The sequence below is a fragment of the Caloenas nicobarica genome, chromosome 4 (assembly GCF_036013445.1).
Source record: "Caloenas nicobarica isolate bCalNic1 chromosome 4, bCalNic1.hap1, whole genome shotgun sequence".
In the NCBI taxonomy this organism is placed as follows: Eukaryota; Metazoa; Chordata; class Aves; order Columbiformes; family Columbidae; genus Caloenas; species Caloenas nicobarica.
In genome coordinates, this window is record NC_088248.1 from 76342179 (window position 1) to 76354873 (window position 12695).

General features: G+C 56.4%; 2 protein-coding genes across 2 annotated transcripts; both read right to left on the reverse strand.

The window, feature by feature from the left end:
• Window positions 1-448: 448 nt before the first annotated feature.
• Window positions 449-2403, reverse strand: LOC135988528 (oxytocin-neurophysin 1-like). The gene is made up of 3 exons (XM_065634558.1): window positions 2284-2403; window positions 1650-1851; window positions 449-498 (listed from the first exon to the last, which is right to left on the reverse strand). The coding sequence occupies exons 1-3, from the start codon at window positions 2401-2403 to the stop codon at window positions 449-451; spliced, it is 372 nt and encodes a 123-aa protein (XP_065490630.1).
• Window positions 2404-4911: 2508 nt separating this feature from the next.
• LOC135988538 (vasotocin-neurophysin VT) lies at window positions 4912-6765 on the reverse strand. The gene is made up of 3 exons (XM_065634570.1): window positions 6589-6765; window positions 5695-5896; window positions 4912-5081 (listed from the first exon to the last, which is right to left on the reverse strand). Exons 1-3 carry the CDS (start codon window positions 6763-6765, stop codon window positions 4912-4914), a joined length of 549 nt encoding a protein of 182 aa, XP_065490642.1.
• Between the last annotated feature and the right edge of the window lie 5930 nt (window positions 6766-12695).

Genomic DNA, 12695 nt, shown 5'->3' on the forward strand with positions numbered 1-12695 from the left:
GTTAAGTTGTAAAGGATATTGTAATTACTCTGGGTCCTCTTCGGCAGTTTATTATGGTCTCGCAGGCCAAACCACGCTCACTTTGGTGCTCACCAGAGGTCCGATTTGCCCCCAAAACCCCTTTTTTGGGCTGTCTGACACCAGCCCGCAGTTTTCTGCGCTTCAGGCAGAGCCCATGTGGACTGACCGCGGGTCCCTCTGCTCTCCCTCGCTTGCTTTTTGTCTACACTTTCCTAAAAATGGAATTTTTCTCTCCAGCTTGAGTCCGCACCTAAACGAGGCAAACGCACAAAAAACACAGACTTTTTTTTTTTCCCCCGTACAAGTTTTATTTCTAATTAAGATCACTTTAATCCGAGTCGCGGACCTTGGCGCGTCTGTTTTCAGCCTGATGCGGGGCTGGTACGACTACGGATCCGAGATCTTGCAGGTTCTTCCCTCCCGTTCTCTATGCAAAGGGCATTTCTTGGTCGCAGGAGGAGTCGAGCGCGCAGCCATCTGCACGGGGAGAGAGGGGGCGGCACGGTGAGGAACCGAGCGGCACAAACCAGCCTGCGCGCACACCCCCAGCGCGGATTTTCAGTAATACCGAGCAAGATTGGGTCCTGTACCCTCCCGAATTCCCCTCCGGAATTTGTGTAATAGCAGCATCTCTGGTAGTGACTGACTTGGAGAAGAGGCTGGGAGTTTTGGGAGGTGGAAGGAGGATTTTTGGGAGATGGAAGCAGGACTTTTTGGGAGGTGGAAGTAGGACTTTTTGGAAACGGAGGATTTTTTGGGAGCAGAAGGAGGATTTTTGGGAGATGGAAGCAGGATTTTTTGGAAGATGGAAGCAGGATTTTTTGGGAGATGGAGGATTTTTTGGAAATGGAAGGAGGATATTTTTTGGGAGACGGAGAATTTTTTGGGAGCGGAAGGAGGATCTTTTTGGGAGGTGGAAGCAGGATTTTTTGGGAGGTGGAGGATATTTTGGGAGCGGAAGGAGGGTTTTTTTGGGAGGTGGAAGCAGGATTTTTTGGGAGATGGAGGATTTTTTTGGGAGACGGAGGATTTTTGGGAATGGAAGCAGGATTTTTTTGGGAGATGGAGGATTTTTGGGAATGGAAGCAGGATTTTTTTGGGAGACGGAGGATTTTTGGGAATGGAAGCAGGATTTTTTTGGGAGATGGAGGATTTTTGGGAATGGAAGCAGGATTTTTTTGGGAGATGGAGGATTTTTTTGGGAGACGGAGGATTTTTGGGAATGGAAGCAGGATTTTTTTGGGAGATGGAGGATTTTTTTGGGAGATGGAGGATTTTTGGGAATGGAAGCAGGATTTTTTGGAAACGGAAGGAGGGTATTTTTTGGGAGATGGAGGATTTTTTGGGAATGGAAGCAGGATTTTGGGGAATGGAAGCAGGAGGAAGCTCGGGCTGCCTTGCTTGTCTCCTGCCGCTTGCTCAGCCCCCTAAATTTTCTTCTTTTCCACTTTTCCCCCAAACCTCCCGGGCTGTTATCACCTTCCGCGGGGTCGGGATCGATCTGCCTTGCGCGGGGTGCTGGGGAGACAGGTGGATGTGACAAGGAACATCCCTCGGGCAACGTCCCCTCTCCCGCTCTCACACCGTAACCCTGAATCCCCCCGCGTCCCGGCCCCGCGTCCCCTCACCGCTGCCGCAGCAGAGCCCGGGGGCGGCGCAGCTGCCCCCGCTGCCGCAGGGTTTGCGCCCCGACTCGCAGGGGGTGGGCAAGAAGTTCTCCTCCTGGCACCGCAGCGTTTCGGCCGTTCCCATGTAACAGCCCAGCTCTTCTCCGCAGCAGATGTTGGGACCGAAGCAGCGACCCTTGTTCCTGGGACCGCAGGGCAGGCACTGAACGGGGAAAGCGGGGAAGAGAAAAGGCGGGGGGGTTATTTAGGAAAGCGCCGAGGGTCGGGGAATGGGGTTGGGCTTTTCAGCAGGGCCTGTTGCTATAGGACAAGGGGTGACGGTTTTAAATTAGAAGAGGGGAGATTCGGGCTGGGATTTTGCACGCTGAGGGTGGTGAGACCCCATCCCAGGTTGCCCACAGATGCCCCATCCCTGGAGACGTCCCAGGCCAGGCTGGACGGGGCTCTGAGCAACCTGAGCTGGTGCAGATGTCCCTGCTCATGGCAGGGGGGGCACTGGGGGAGCTGGGAACGTCCCTTCAACCCAAACTATCCTATGATTCCTTACCTTCATCTTTTCCTCCCACCAGCACCCTGGGGCAGTTTGGGGAAGGGAAGGAGGGTTCTGAGATCTCCCAGCCCCCCCAGGACGTACCTTCCTGATGTCCATGTCCGGGACGGCGCGTTTGCCCCCAATGGGGCAGTTCTGGATGTAGCAAGCGGAGGACAGAGCCAGGAGCCCCAGCAGGCAGAGGGCCAGCGCTTTGCCAACCATGGCCACGGGCTTCGGGGAGCTTTTCGGCTTCTCGTCCCGACCGGCGGGTCGTGTTTATATAGTGCCAGCTCCTACTTACACATTCCGGCACCGGCGTCACCCGTTTTTTCCTTAAAAACCACAAGGCATTGATCTCCACACCGAAGGGCTCGGCTAATAATGGAGGTCGAGGACGTGAGGTCAGGGCCAGGGTGTTGGTTTTCCTCTTTGGCGATGAGTCCGACGGCAGCGGGGGGGACGTGTGGGGGCTGCTTTTGGGCTTGGGTCCCTTCTCTGCTCACCCGCTGCGTGTCCTGTCCCGTGGGGATGAAACTGGGCATCTCCAGAGCCTGGTGGGACGTGTCACCCCCAGGAGAGGGGTGAGCAGGGGCTTTGTGCACCCCTTGACTTCAAATCCCTTCTGGTGGTGGTGGGGAGAGAAATCTGAATCCTCCTCTGGGGGCACCAGTGGCATCTGGGGTGGGAGATGTGGTTTGGGTCCTTTCCGCCCCTCTCTCTGTGTTTTTTGGGGGATGTCCCGCTCTGGGATGATGGTGACACCGAGCGCATCCCTTCCCACGTTCACCAAGGCAGCTTGAAAACACCAAACCTCACCGGCAAAAGCCTGAAAACCCCAATTTCCCTGGGTTTTTTTTCTGCTTTGGGGCTTGGACACGCTGCCCCAGACCATAACGTCAGCAGGTGAAGGACCTGGAGAAACGTCCCCGAGGACGGGGCCGAAGGCTGATGCAATCACTCCAACCCCTCGCCTTCGTTACCGCAATTAAGAGCTTCCCGGCTTGAATAAATTCCTCCGCTGCGGACAAACCTTGTGTCTATCAAGACCGTGACCCCGGTCCCTCCCTGCGCCTGTTTAATTGGGAATCAGGCAGCCCGGAGCGCGAGAACCGTGACCTCTTGTCGTCCCCTCCGCCTCGATTCGAAATGCGTCACTTAGGGCGGCTGGTGACGAGGTGAGTCCTGGTCCCTGGGGACGCACCAGGCGCCAGGGTCCGTGTTAGTGGTTTGGAAACGGGGCTCAGGACCTGCCCCGTGACATCCCAGTGGCTCAGCCCGGCGTGCTGGGGGAAAAAAACACCATCCCGGAGCCCCTGCGGCCAGTTTGGGGGTGTCCCCGCCCCCGTGGGATGTGTTTTGGGGGGACATGTGGAAAAAACCCACCCAGTTATCAGCTCTGGTGCTTTTTTTTTTGGGGTGTTGACACCCCGATGCTGAGGCTCCTGTCGGCCTGGAGCATCATCCCTGCGCAGGGATGTGTCCCCGCTGCTGCGCGAGATGTTGGGGTTCACATCCTGCGCCCCAGGGTGGGCTGAGCACCCGTGCTGGGCTCAACACCCCCAGTTCTTCATCCAGCGCAGGGTCACCCACCCACACCAACGCTGCCCCTTTCCCAGTGATTATTTTGGGGTGATTTGGGGGTCCTTCCCCAGGGCTGGGATGAGATGCTGGTGGTGCGGAGCAGGCGCTGGGTGGCTCGTCCCCCCCCAGGTGGTGCTGGGGGGCAGGATGGGTCCCAGCAGCGTGGCCGAGCTCCACCTCCACCGCGGTGCCACCTCCCACGGGGACAGTATAAAGGACGAGTGTCCCTTGTGCCGCTGTCACATCCAAGCCCGGAGCGAGGACCCGCCAGGGTAAGAGAGCTGGGGAGGCTTGGGGCGGCGGTTCCCCAAATTTGGGGGGTGATGGCGGGATAACTGGGGGGCCCGTCCTACCCACCAGTGTCTGGTGGGGACCGGTTCGGGTAGCGATGGTGGGAAAGTCAAGACCAGCCCTTGTGGGGGGTGTATGAAGCTGGGAACCTTAATCTTTCCACTTTCGGGGTTTCTTTAGGTGTTTTTCCTTATTTTTTATCATTTTTAGTAGATGTGACTTGAAGCTGCCTGATGTGCGGGTTCCTGAAGGCAACGAGGCCACGAATCTGCCCCCAAAAGGGGTCTTGAATGGAAGGTAACGAGACGGTTGCGCATCTCAGCTATTCCCAGTCTCAGGGGACACCCAGCACCCATGGGTGCTGCCAGGGCCCCTGGGGGGGGATTGGGCGGCTGGATCCTCAATCCCGAGCTTATATCCCTTACTCAATCCCGAGCTTATATCTCTTTCTCAATCCTGAGCTTATATCCCTTTCTCAATCCCGAGCTTATATCTCTTTCTCAATCCCGAGCTTATATCCCTTTCTCAATCCCGAGCTTATATCCCTTTCTCAATCCTGAGCTTATTTCCCTTTGTGCTGTAAGGATGGGACCCAATCCTGCACCCAAGCCCAGCAAAACCACCATGGGTGGGAGCCGAACTGCACGGGGCTGCATGGGGATTTGGGGAGGGGGGAGGATGTATGAAGACCCACCAACCTCCACCCCACCACCCCCGAGCCCCGGACGCGTCCCCCACACCCCCCCGTGACCCGTCCCCAGCGCCCTGCACGAAGCCACCACAGTGCACGAGGACTTTTATTGGGTCTCAAATGTACAAGTGCGGTTCGGGGGGCTCGGTGCCGGAGCGGGGGGATGCTCAGAGGAGGGGGTGCTTGCCCTGCTGCTGCTGCTGCCGGTTGGCCAAGTGCACCAGCCTGAGGAGCAAATCTCCAGCAGAACCGTCCAGCACCGTCAGGTTCTTCTCCGCCGTGTCCTGAGCCCCGTCGCTGCCCTCGTCCAGGCAGCCGGCGTCCATCGCGCAGGTTTCTTCGACAGAAAGCAAAACGTCAGGAGTGGAACGGGGTTATTTGGGAGCCACGAGTGGTTTATTTTTGGGTGGGGAAGGGGGTGGTGGCAGCCTGGGAGGCGCACGCAGCTCGTGCTCAGGCTTTGTCCCTCGTGTTAACGAGGGAACGGGGTTGGATGGGGGATTTTGGCACAACGGGAGGACACTGTTTGCCTGGCTGGGAAATATCCCGTGGTGGTGGCTCGGGAAGGAGCTCCCAGCCAGTCATAGAATCATAGTTTGGGTTGAAGGGCCCTCCCCAGCTCCCCCAGTGCCCCCCTGCCATGAGCAGGGACATCTGCACCAGCTCAGGTTGCTCAGAGCCCCGTCCAGCCTGGCCTGGGATGTCTCCAGGGATGGTTCAGCCACCACCTCTCTGGCCAACCTGGGCCAGGCTCTCACCACCCTCAGGGCCAACAATTCCTTCCTCATGTCCAGCCTGAATCTGACTATCCCCAAATCATCCCCATGCTCCGTGCCTCAGTTTCCCCACCGCAAGCAAAAGCCTCACTGGAGGAGTCCCCCACGCCATCCCCACTCCCCCATGGTCCCAAGACCTCCCCAAACTCCCCTCTCCAGCCCGCCCCGTGTTACCGGCGCTGCAGCAGATGCCGGGAGCGGCGCAGCGGCCCCCGGAGCCGCAGGGCTGCCCGCCGGCCTGGCAGGGCGAAGGCAGGTAGTCTTCCTCGGCGCAGCGGCGCGTCTCGGCCGTGCCCAGGTAACAGCCCAGCTCGGGGCCGCAGCAGATGCCGGGGCCGAAGCAGTTGCCTCTGTTCCCGGGGCCGCAGGGCATGCACTGCGGGGAGGAGCTGCTTGAGTCCCCCGTGTCCCACCCCCAGAAAAAAAGAGGGGAGGGCACCCTGCTTGTACCCCTTTGTATTTGAAAGTAGCTCCCTCTGTTTCTCCAGCCTGCGGGGTGTCACGCTGGTATGGGGTGGTTTGTCCCCACCATTAGCAGTGTGGCCCTGCTTTGGGGGGTCACTGCTTTGGGGGCTCCCCCTGCCCACCATGTCATAGGATAGAAATCATAGAATAATTTTGGTTGGAAGAGACCCTCAGGATCACAAGTCCAACCATAACCCAACTCTGGCACTGAACCGTGTCCCTGAGAACCTCGTCTAAACGCCTTTCAAACCCCTCCAGGGATGGTGGCTCCACCGCTGCCCCGGGCAGCCTGTTCCAATGCCCCACAGCCCTAATCCCCAGTGTCCTCCCCATCCCCACTCCCTGGGGGTGCCCTGTCCCCCCAATAGGGCTGCTCAGCTGTGGTCCCCTCCTTGAAGGTGACACCCGCATCTCAGACGCCTCCTTCCTCCGCCACTGCCCCACCGCATGCCCTTGGGCATGTTCCCCAACCTCCCCCAAGAAGCGATGCACCGCACTGCTCGCAGGACAGCGGCACAGCCAAAGGTGCCCACAGGTGACAGGGACCCTCTGCACCCCACAGCGCCCCCAAAAACCCCATCCCGTCCCCCTATACCCCCGTACCTGTCGGAGGGCTGTGTCGGCCAGCGCCCGCTTCCCGCCGCGGGGGCAGTTCTGGATGTAGCAGGCGGAGGACAGGGCGAGGAGGCAGAGGAAGGAGAGGGGCAGCGAAGGCTCTGCCATGGCGCAGGGTGCCCGCAGCCGTGCCACGCGTGCCGGGGGAAGCCGCTGCCTCTGCATCTGGCCCTGGGCTGCACCGGCCGCTATTTATGCCGCTGTCACCCCTTCCCAGGGGAGGAGGAGGAGGAAGAAGAGGGCTGGGTTGCGTTTTTTTTTGTTGTTGTGTGTTTTTTCTTTTTTTTTTTTTTTTTTTTTTTTATTCCCCAAATCGCATCCAAGAGACTCTGTAATTGAGGTGACTCAGTGCAAGCAGCAGTGCTCAGGGCTGGTGATTCCCCCCCCTCCCGAAGCTGTGGGTGCTCTCAGGGACACCCCAGGGATGGGGGGGTGCGGGTTTGGGGAGGGGTGCTCAGGTAGAAGGTGCTGGTTCAGGGAGGGTTGTTGGTCTGGAGGATGCTGCTTTGGGAAGGGATGCAGGTTTGGGAGGGATGCTGGCTTAGAAGATGCTGCTTTGGGGAGGGATGCTCAGAAGATGCTGGTTTGGGGAAGTTTCTTGGTTTGGAGGATGCTGGTTTGGGCAGGGGTGATGGTTTAGAAGATGCTAGTTTGGAGAAGGGAGCTGGTTTGAGAGGGATGGGAGTTTAGAAGATGCTAGTCCAGGGGTGATGCTGGTTTGGGGGGGATGCTCAGTCACATGATGCCGGTTCAGAGAAGGTTGTTGGTTTAGATGATGCTGGTTTGGGTGGGATGCTGGCTTAGAAGATACCGGCTTGGGAGGGATGCTGGTTTAGAATATACTAGTTCGGGGAGGTGAACTGGTTTGTGGAGGGGAGCTGGTTTGAGAGGGATGCTGGTTGAGAAGTTGCTGGTCCAGGGGTGATACTGGTTTGGGGAAGGATGCTCATTCAGAGGATGTTCTTGGGAGGATTGTTGGTTTGGAGGGTGCTGGTTTGGGGAGGGACGTGGGTTTGGGAGGGATGCTAGTTTAGAACGTGCTGGTTTGGGGTGGGATGCTGGTTTAGGGAGAGGAGCTGGTTTGAGTGGGATGCAGATTTAGAAGATACTGGTTTGGGGAGGGATGCTAATTCAGAAGATGCTCATGTGGGAGGGATGCTCATTGGGAGGATGTTGGCTGGGGAGGGTGTGGGTGTGAGGAGGGATGCTCAGTCAGAAAATATTGGTTCAGAGAAGGTTGTTGATTTGGAAGATGCTGCTTTGGGGAAGCTTCTTAGTGTGGAAGATGCTGTTTTGGGGAGGGGTGATGGTTTGGGGAGAAATGCTGGGTTTGGGGGGATGCTCGGTCAAAAGAGGCTGGTTTGGGGAGGATTGTTGGTTTGGAGGATGCTGTTTTGGGGAGAGATGCAGGTTTGGGAGGGATGCTGGTTTAGAATATGCTGGTTTGGGGAAGCTTCTTGGTTTGGAGGACATGGGTTTAGAAGATGCTGATTTGGGGGTGACGCTGTTTTGGGGAGGGATGCTCAGTCAGAAGATGCTGTTTTGGAGTGGGGTGATGGTTTAGAAGATGCTGATCTGGAGGTGATGCTGGTTTGGGGTGGGATGCTCAGTCGAAGATGCTGGTTTGGCGGGGAGTTGCTGGTTTGGAGGTGCTGTTTTGGGGACCGATGCCCACTTGGGAGGGATGCTGGTTTGAACGCTGCTGCTCTGGGGGACATGCTGGGCTGCTGAGGGGCAGTGATGGGGTCAGGGTTGGGGGACAACTCAGGGGTGCAGAGCAGGACCCTGCCCAAAGGGACCTGCCATCGCCACCCACCTCGGCCGCCTCTTTTTTCTCCTAGAAATCAGGCGGCAGAGAAACCAGGACCAGAGGGAGAGCGGCGGAAAAGGAAAATGCACTTTGGGGCTGGCACCGACCCTCCTGTTGGCCACAGTAAGTCCCAGCCACGATGAGACCTGGCACGCTCGTGTCACTCATGGGCTGTTGGAAACATCGATACGGGGCAAACGGCAGCAAAAATCCCTCCGTGAATATTTCTGCTGGTCCCAGATCCCCTTTCCAGCAAAACCGAGGCTGACCTTGGCGATGTTAATTTAATGTGCAGAGTGGAATCAGGTGCCTGATGAGCATCCACTGCCCCCCAAGCACCGGGGCTGGCTCAGGGCGATTAAGACGGGCTCGTTTGGGGGTGCCGGCTGGGCAGTGGGGTGGGGGGGGGTGTCACCAGATGTGATCCAACCTCTGAGGTGCTTTCCTACCCCTCATCTTCATCAAAGATGGGGAATCGGGGCAGAGAACTATAAAAAACATCAACCTGGCTTTTCCCCACCCTCGTTAGCATCCCTCGTTTTCTCACTCTCATTTTCATCCCTTTTCTGCCTTTCTGGGCTTCAGAGGCACCAGTGAAGGACGTTGGCAGGGGATGAAGCCCAGAGCATCACTTTGCCACTCGGGGGAAACTGAGGCACGCAGGGGTAAGGCCAAGCATCTATTTCTGGGTGATATTTGCGGTGCTGGGGGTCCCATCCTCCTCTGGTCTCCTTCCCTGTTTTTTGGGGGACTCCTGGGTTTTTTAATGGGTGAAATAAGGGTGGGGTCTCCCCGAAGAGGGGGTGAAGGTAACCGCAGCCCCTGACTCAGGTCTCCCCGGGACCAGGGGAGCAGCGAGTTCCCAAATTTGCCCCGCGCCCACCTCCAGAGACGCTGAATCACCCACACGGGGCAGCCGTGGGCAGCTTTAATGACCAATATTATTAGCGCTGGCCACGTCTCCCCGTCCAAATTCATCCCTTCACAGCAGGAGCCAGAACCCACTTGCGTTGCAGGGCCGGGGAGGATGCAAAACCCTCGGCTGGGAAAACTTTTCTTTAAAAGAAACCCAAATGTCAGCGCTAAATTGGGTGTTACGCGCTCGTGCTCTGTCTCTTCATTACTGTATCGTAAAATTACATTAGCCGGGAACGATCTGCATTCAAATGACTCTGTGTCTGGAATGATAACACAGGAATATGAGATTAAAATGTAATTACGCTCTTTAAAGTCAAGGAAGGTTAATAAAATGTTGTTTTTTTTTTTTTTTCCAAGTTGCAGAGGCTCCGCAGCCGCGACGCGGAATCACTTAGAGAAATCAAGGGGAGGATGAGGTGGGAAGGGTGGAGGCAAAAAAAATGTGTGGAAAATGAAAAAAGGGGGAGGTTTGGGGGATGAAAATATCGGGATCACCAGGGGGAGTGATATGGGGGTGATGGGGTTCTGTGGCGCTGGGCAGCGATGCTCCCCGGTCCCCGGGGTGATGCTGGGACCCCAAACCCGCATCCCGCTGCCACTCGATGCTTTGGGGCCGCTCGAATCCCCCAACATCAGCCACGGGGGGTCCCTCCTCTGTGTCCCCAGCACCGGATTTGCTGTGCCATGTCCCTGCTCTTCCCCAGGCCCCAGAGGATCCTCCCTTCGTTAGCGCTGATCTCCTAACGACATGCGCGGCGGGCGAGGCGGCGGCGGCGGCATTAATTGGCGGCGTTAGTGGTTTGCTCTCCATAACCCAGCTCGGCTGGCGCAGGAAAACCCCAAAGACCTGCCATGGGGTGGGGAGGGAGGAGCAGCATCAAATCCAGCCCCCCTAGCCCCCCTGCTCGGCCAAAATCCGGCCCCAGAGCTGCCTGAACACCTGCGGAGGGGCTGGTGGGGAGGGTCGGGTGTGGAGATCAGTGCTTGTGCCCTTCCCAAAAACTCGTCACGTTGGGGAATAAGGTGGGTGATGGAAACGTGGTAGAGACCCACGGAGGAGGAAACGGCCCCAGGGGAGGTTGAGGTTGGATCTGGGGAACAATTTCTTCCCCAAAGGGCTGTGGGGCATTGGAACAGGCTGCCCAGGGCAGTGCTGGAGTCGCCATCCCTGGAGGGGTTGGACAGACGGAGATGAGGTTCTCAGGACATAGGGCAGTGCCAGGGGTGGGATATGGTTGGACTTGATGATCTTGAGGGTCTTTTCCAACCAAAATTATTCTGTACTTCTATGCTCCTGCACGTAAAACACCCTCTGGCTACACCTGCAGCTTCTAAGAATCATCGATGCACAGAAACCACAACAATTTTCCAGTCCTGGAGTGATCACGCCCTTGCACGCGGTCAAGGCAAAACACGTGTATTAACCACCCATCCTTCATTAACAGCGGGAGCTCCGTTAGCCGTGAGGTTTTGCAAAGCCCCTCCAGAGGCAGGGCTGAGGGTGGAGGTGGCGGTACCTGCTGCCGAGCTCAAAGAAACAAAGTTTAATCAGAATAAATTAGAGGATGTTGGGTAATACGTGGAAAACTGGATTTTTTTTTTTTTTTCCCCACCAATTTCTGCATTTTTTTCCGCAGCGAGAGAAGGAAAAACTTTAATTTAACTTGTGTTTTAACTTAGCAGGTCAGGCTGGCCAAGGAAAGCTCCCAGCTCCCGGCTGGGTGAACTAATGCTCCTCAAATGGACTTGTCTGCGCGGAATTTGGCAGCAGCCGCTTCTCCCCCAGCCGGTCACCGTGACCCCAGGGCTTGATGGGGACTAATGGCCGGGGGCCGATGGATCCTGCACCTCCCGGCTGAGCACAGCACCTTGTTTTTTCGTCCCATGGCTGAAGATGCTCCTCTGCTTCCATGACGTGACGGAAAAAAATAGCTTTGATGCTGCTTTAAAGAAGCGCGGCCAACGTCAGGCTTTGCTGGGCGCCGCTTTTATGGCTCGACCGTCCAAATCCATCCCGCGGGGACGCAGATGTCACATCGGGAGGTCACCGGCCGACGAGGGATGGATTTGGCCTCCTAAAATGCACTTGAAGGAAAAAGCGTTAGAGGAAATTGCTCAGGCTTTCAATCAAAGGTTGTTCCGCATCGCCCAAAGAGAACGACGGGCTCAGTGGAAGAAATAAATTTACTGGTGGCATCTGAGACAAGAGCTTAAGGGGAATTGCTGTGGGTCCGCACAGAATATTCCATGGAAAGTCCTGGCAATGCCAGTCAGCGCCCACAAACCCAAATTTTTGGGGAGCAGAGGGTCTCTGCTGCCCATGGGGGTTTCAGTGCCGGGGATCAGGACTCAAACCCAGCTGGGGGTTGGACTGGATGAACTTTGAAGGTCCCAGCCTAAACTATTCTATGATTCTGTGGTCCCTCCCCACGTGACGAGAGGTGGGTGCAGAGCGAAGTTCATCCCTTCGCCCAACCTGTAGCAGCAAGAGGGAACACACACCTTGAAACGTGCTGCCAAAAGGTCTTACAGGGCTAAGGAGGAGGAGCAGGGCGGATGAAGGCTCTGAGAAACCTGATGTAACATGGAGATGAGCAGATCACGGGAAACTTCTGGGCAGGAGATGCTCGGCTGAGCTGGCAGCTTCAGGTTTGGTCGGAGACGCCCGGACTTAGCGGCAGAGAACAACGAGGAGGCTGCACATTCGGGGAGCTCCTCGGGCAGCGATCGCGCCCGAGACGCAGGACGGAGGAGGCGCGAGAGCTGACCACGTCAGGATGGGTCACTGCAAACACAACCACAGTGATACCAGGAGTTTGCTGCCTCTGAATTGTGGGATTTTTAGGATTTTTCTTGCCTGTTTTCTAACTGTTTATTATTTAAAGACGGGGGACTTCCTATTTTTGCTATAAATGGGTGAGAAACTCCCACTGACGCAGACAAAGATCAGTTGGTGCTGATAAAAGATGAGACCATTTCCTGTGACCAGAAAGCCATGAACATTACGGGTTGCTCAGAAAGTAGGCGACTTTTTAAGAGAATAAAAGTATTTATTACACACAAAGGTGAGTTGAGTCAGCTGGAAGCTCATTACCCCAGAGAAACTGGCACAGAATGTCTGCTCCATGGAGAGAAATTACCAATTAAGTGGCAGCAGCAGGGGGTTACAGAGGTGACAAAACCCTCCGCTGTCACCTCACCCTCAGCACATCCAGGACATGCTGGAGACGGAGTGATTTTTCCTTCTTTTTTTTTTTTTTTTTTCCTGAATAGCTCTTTGAAGATCAGAGCTCCTCGGGTTTAGAGAGCTGAGTCTCAACCCAGTGACGGTCCCCACAGCTGCTGTGACATCCCCTGGAACACCCAC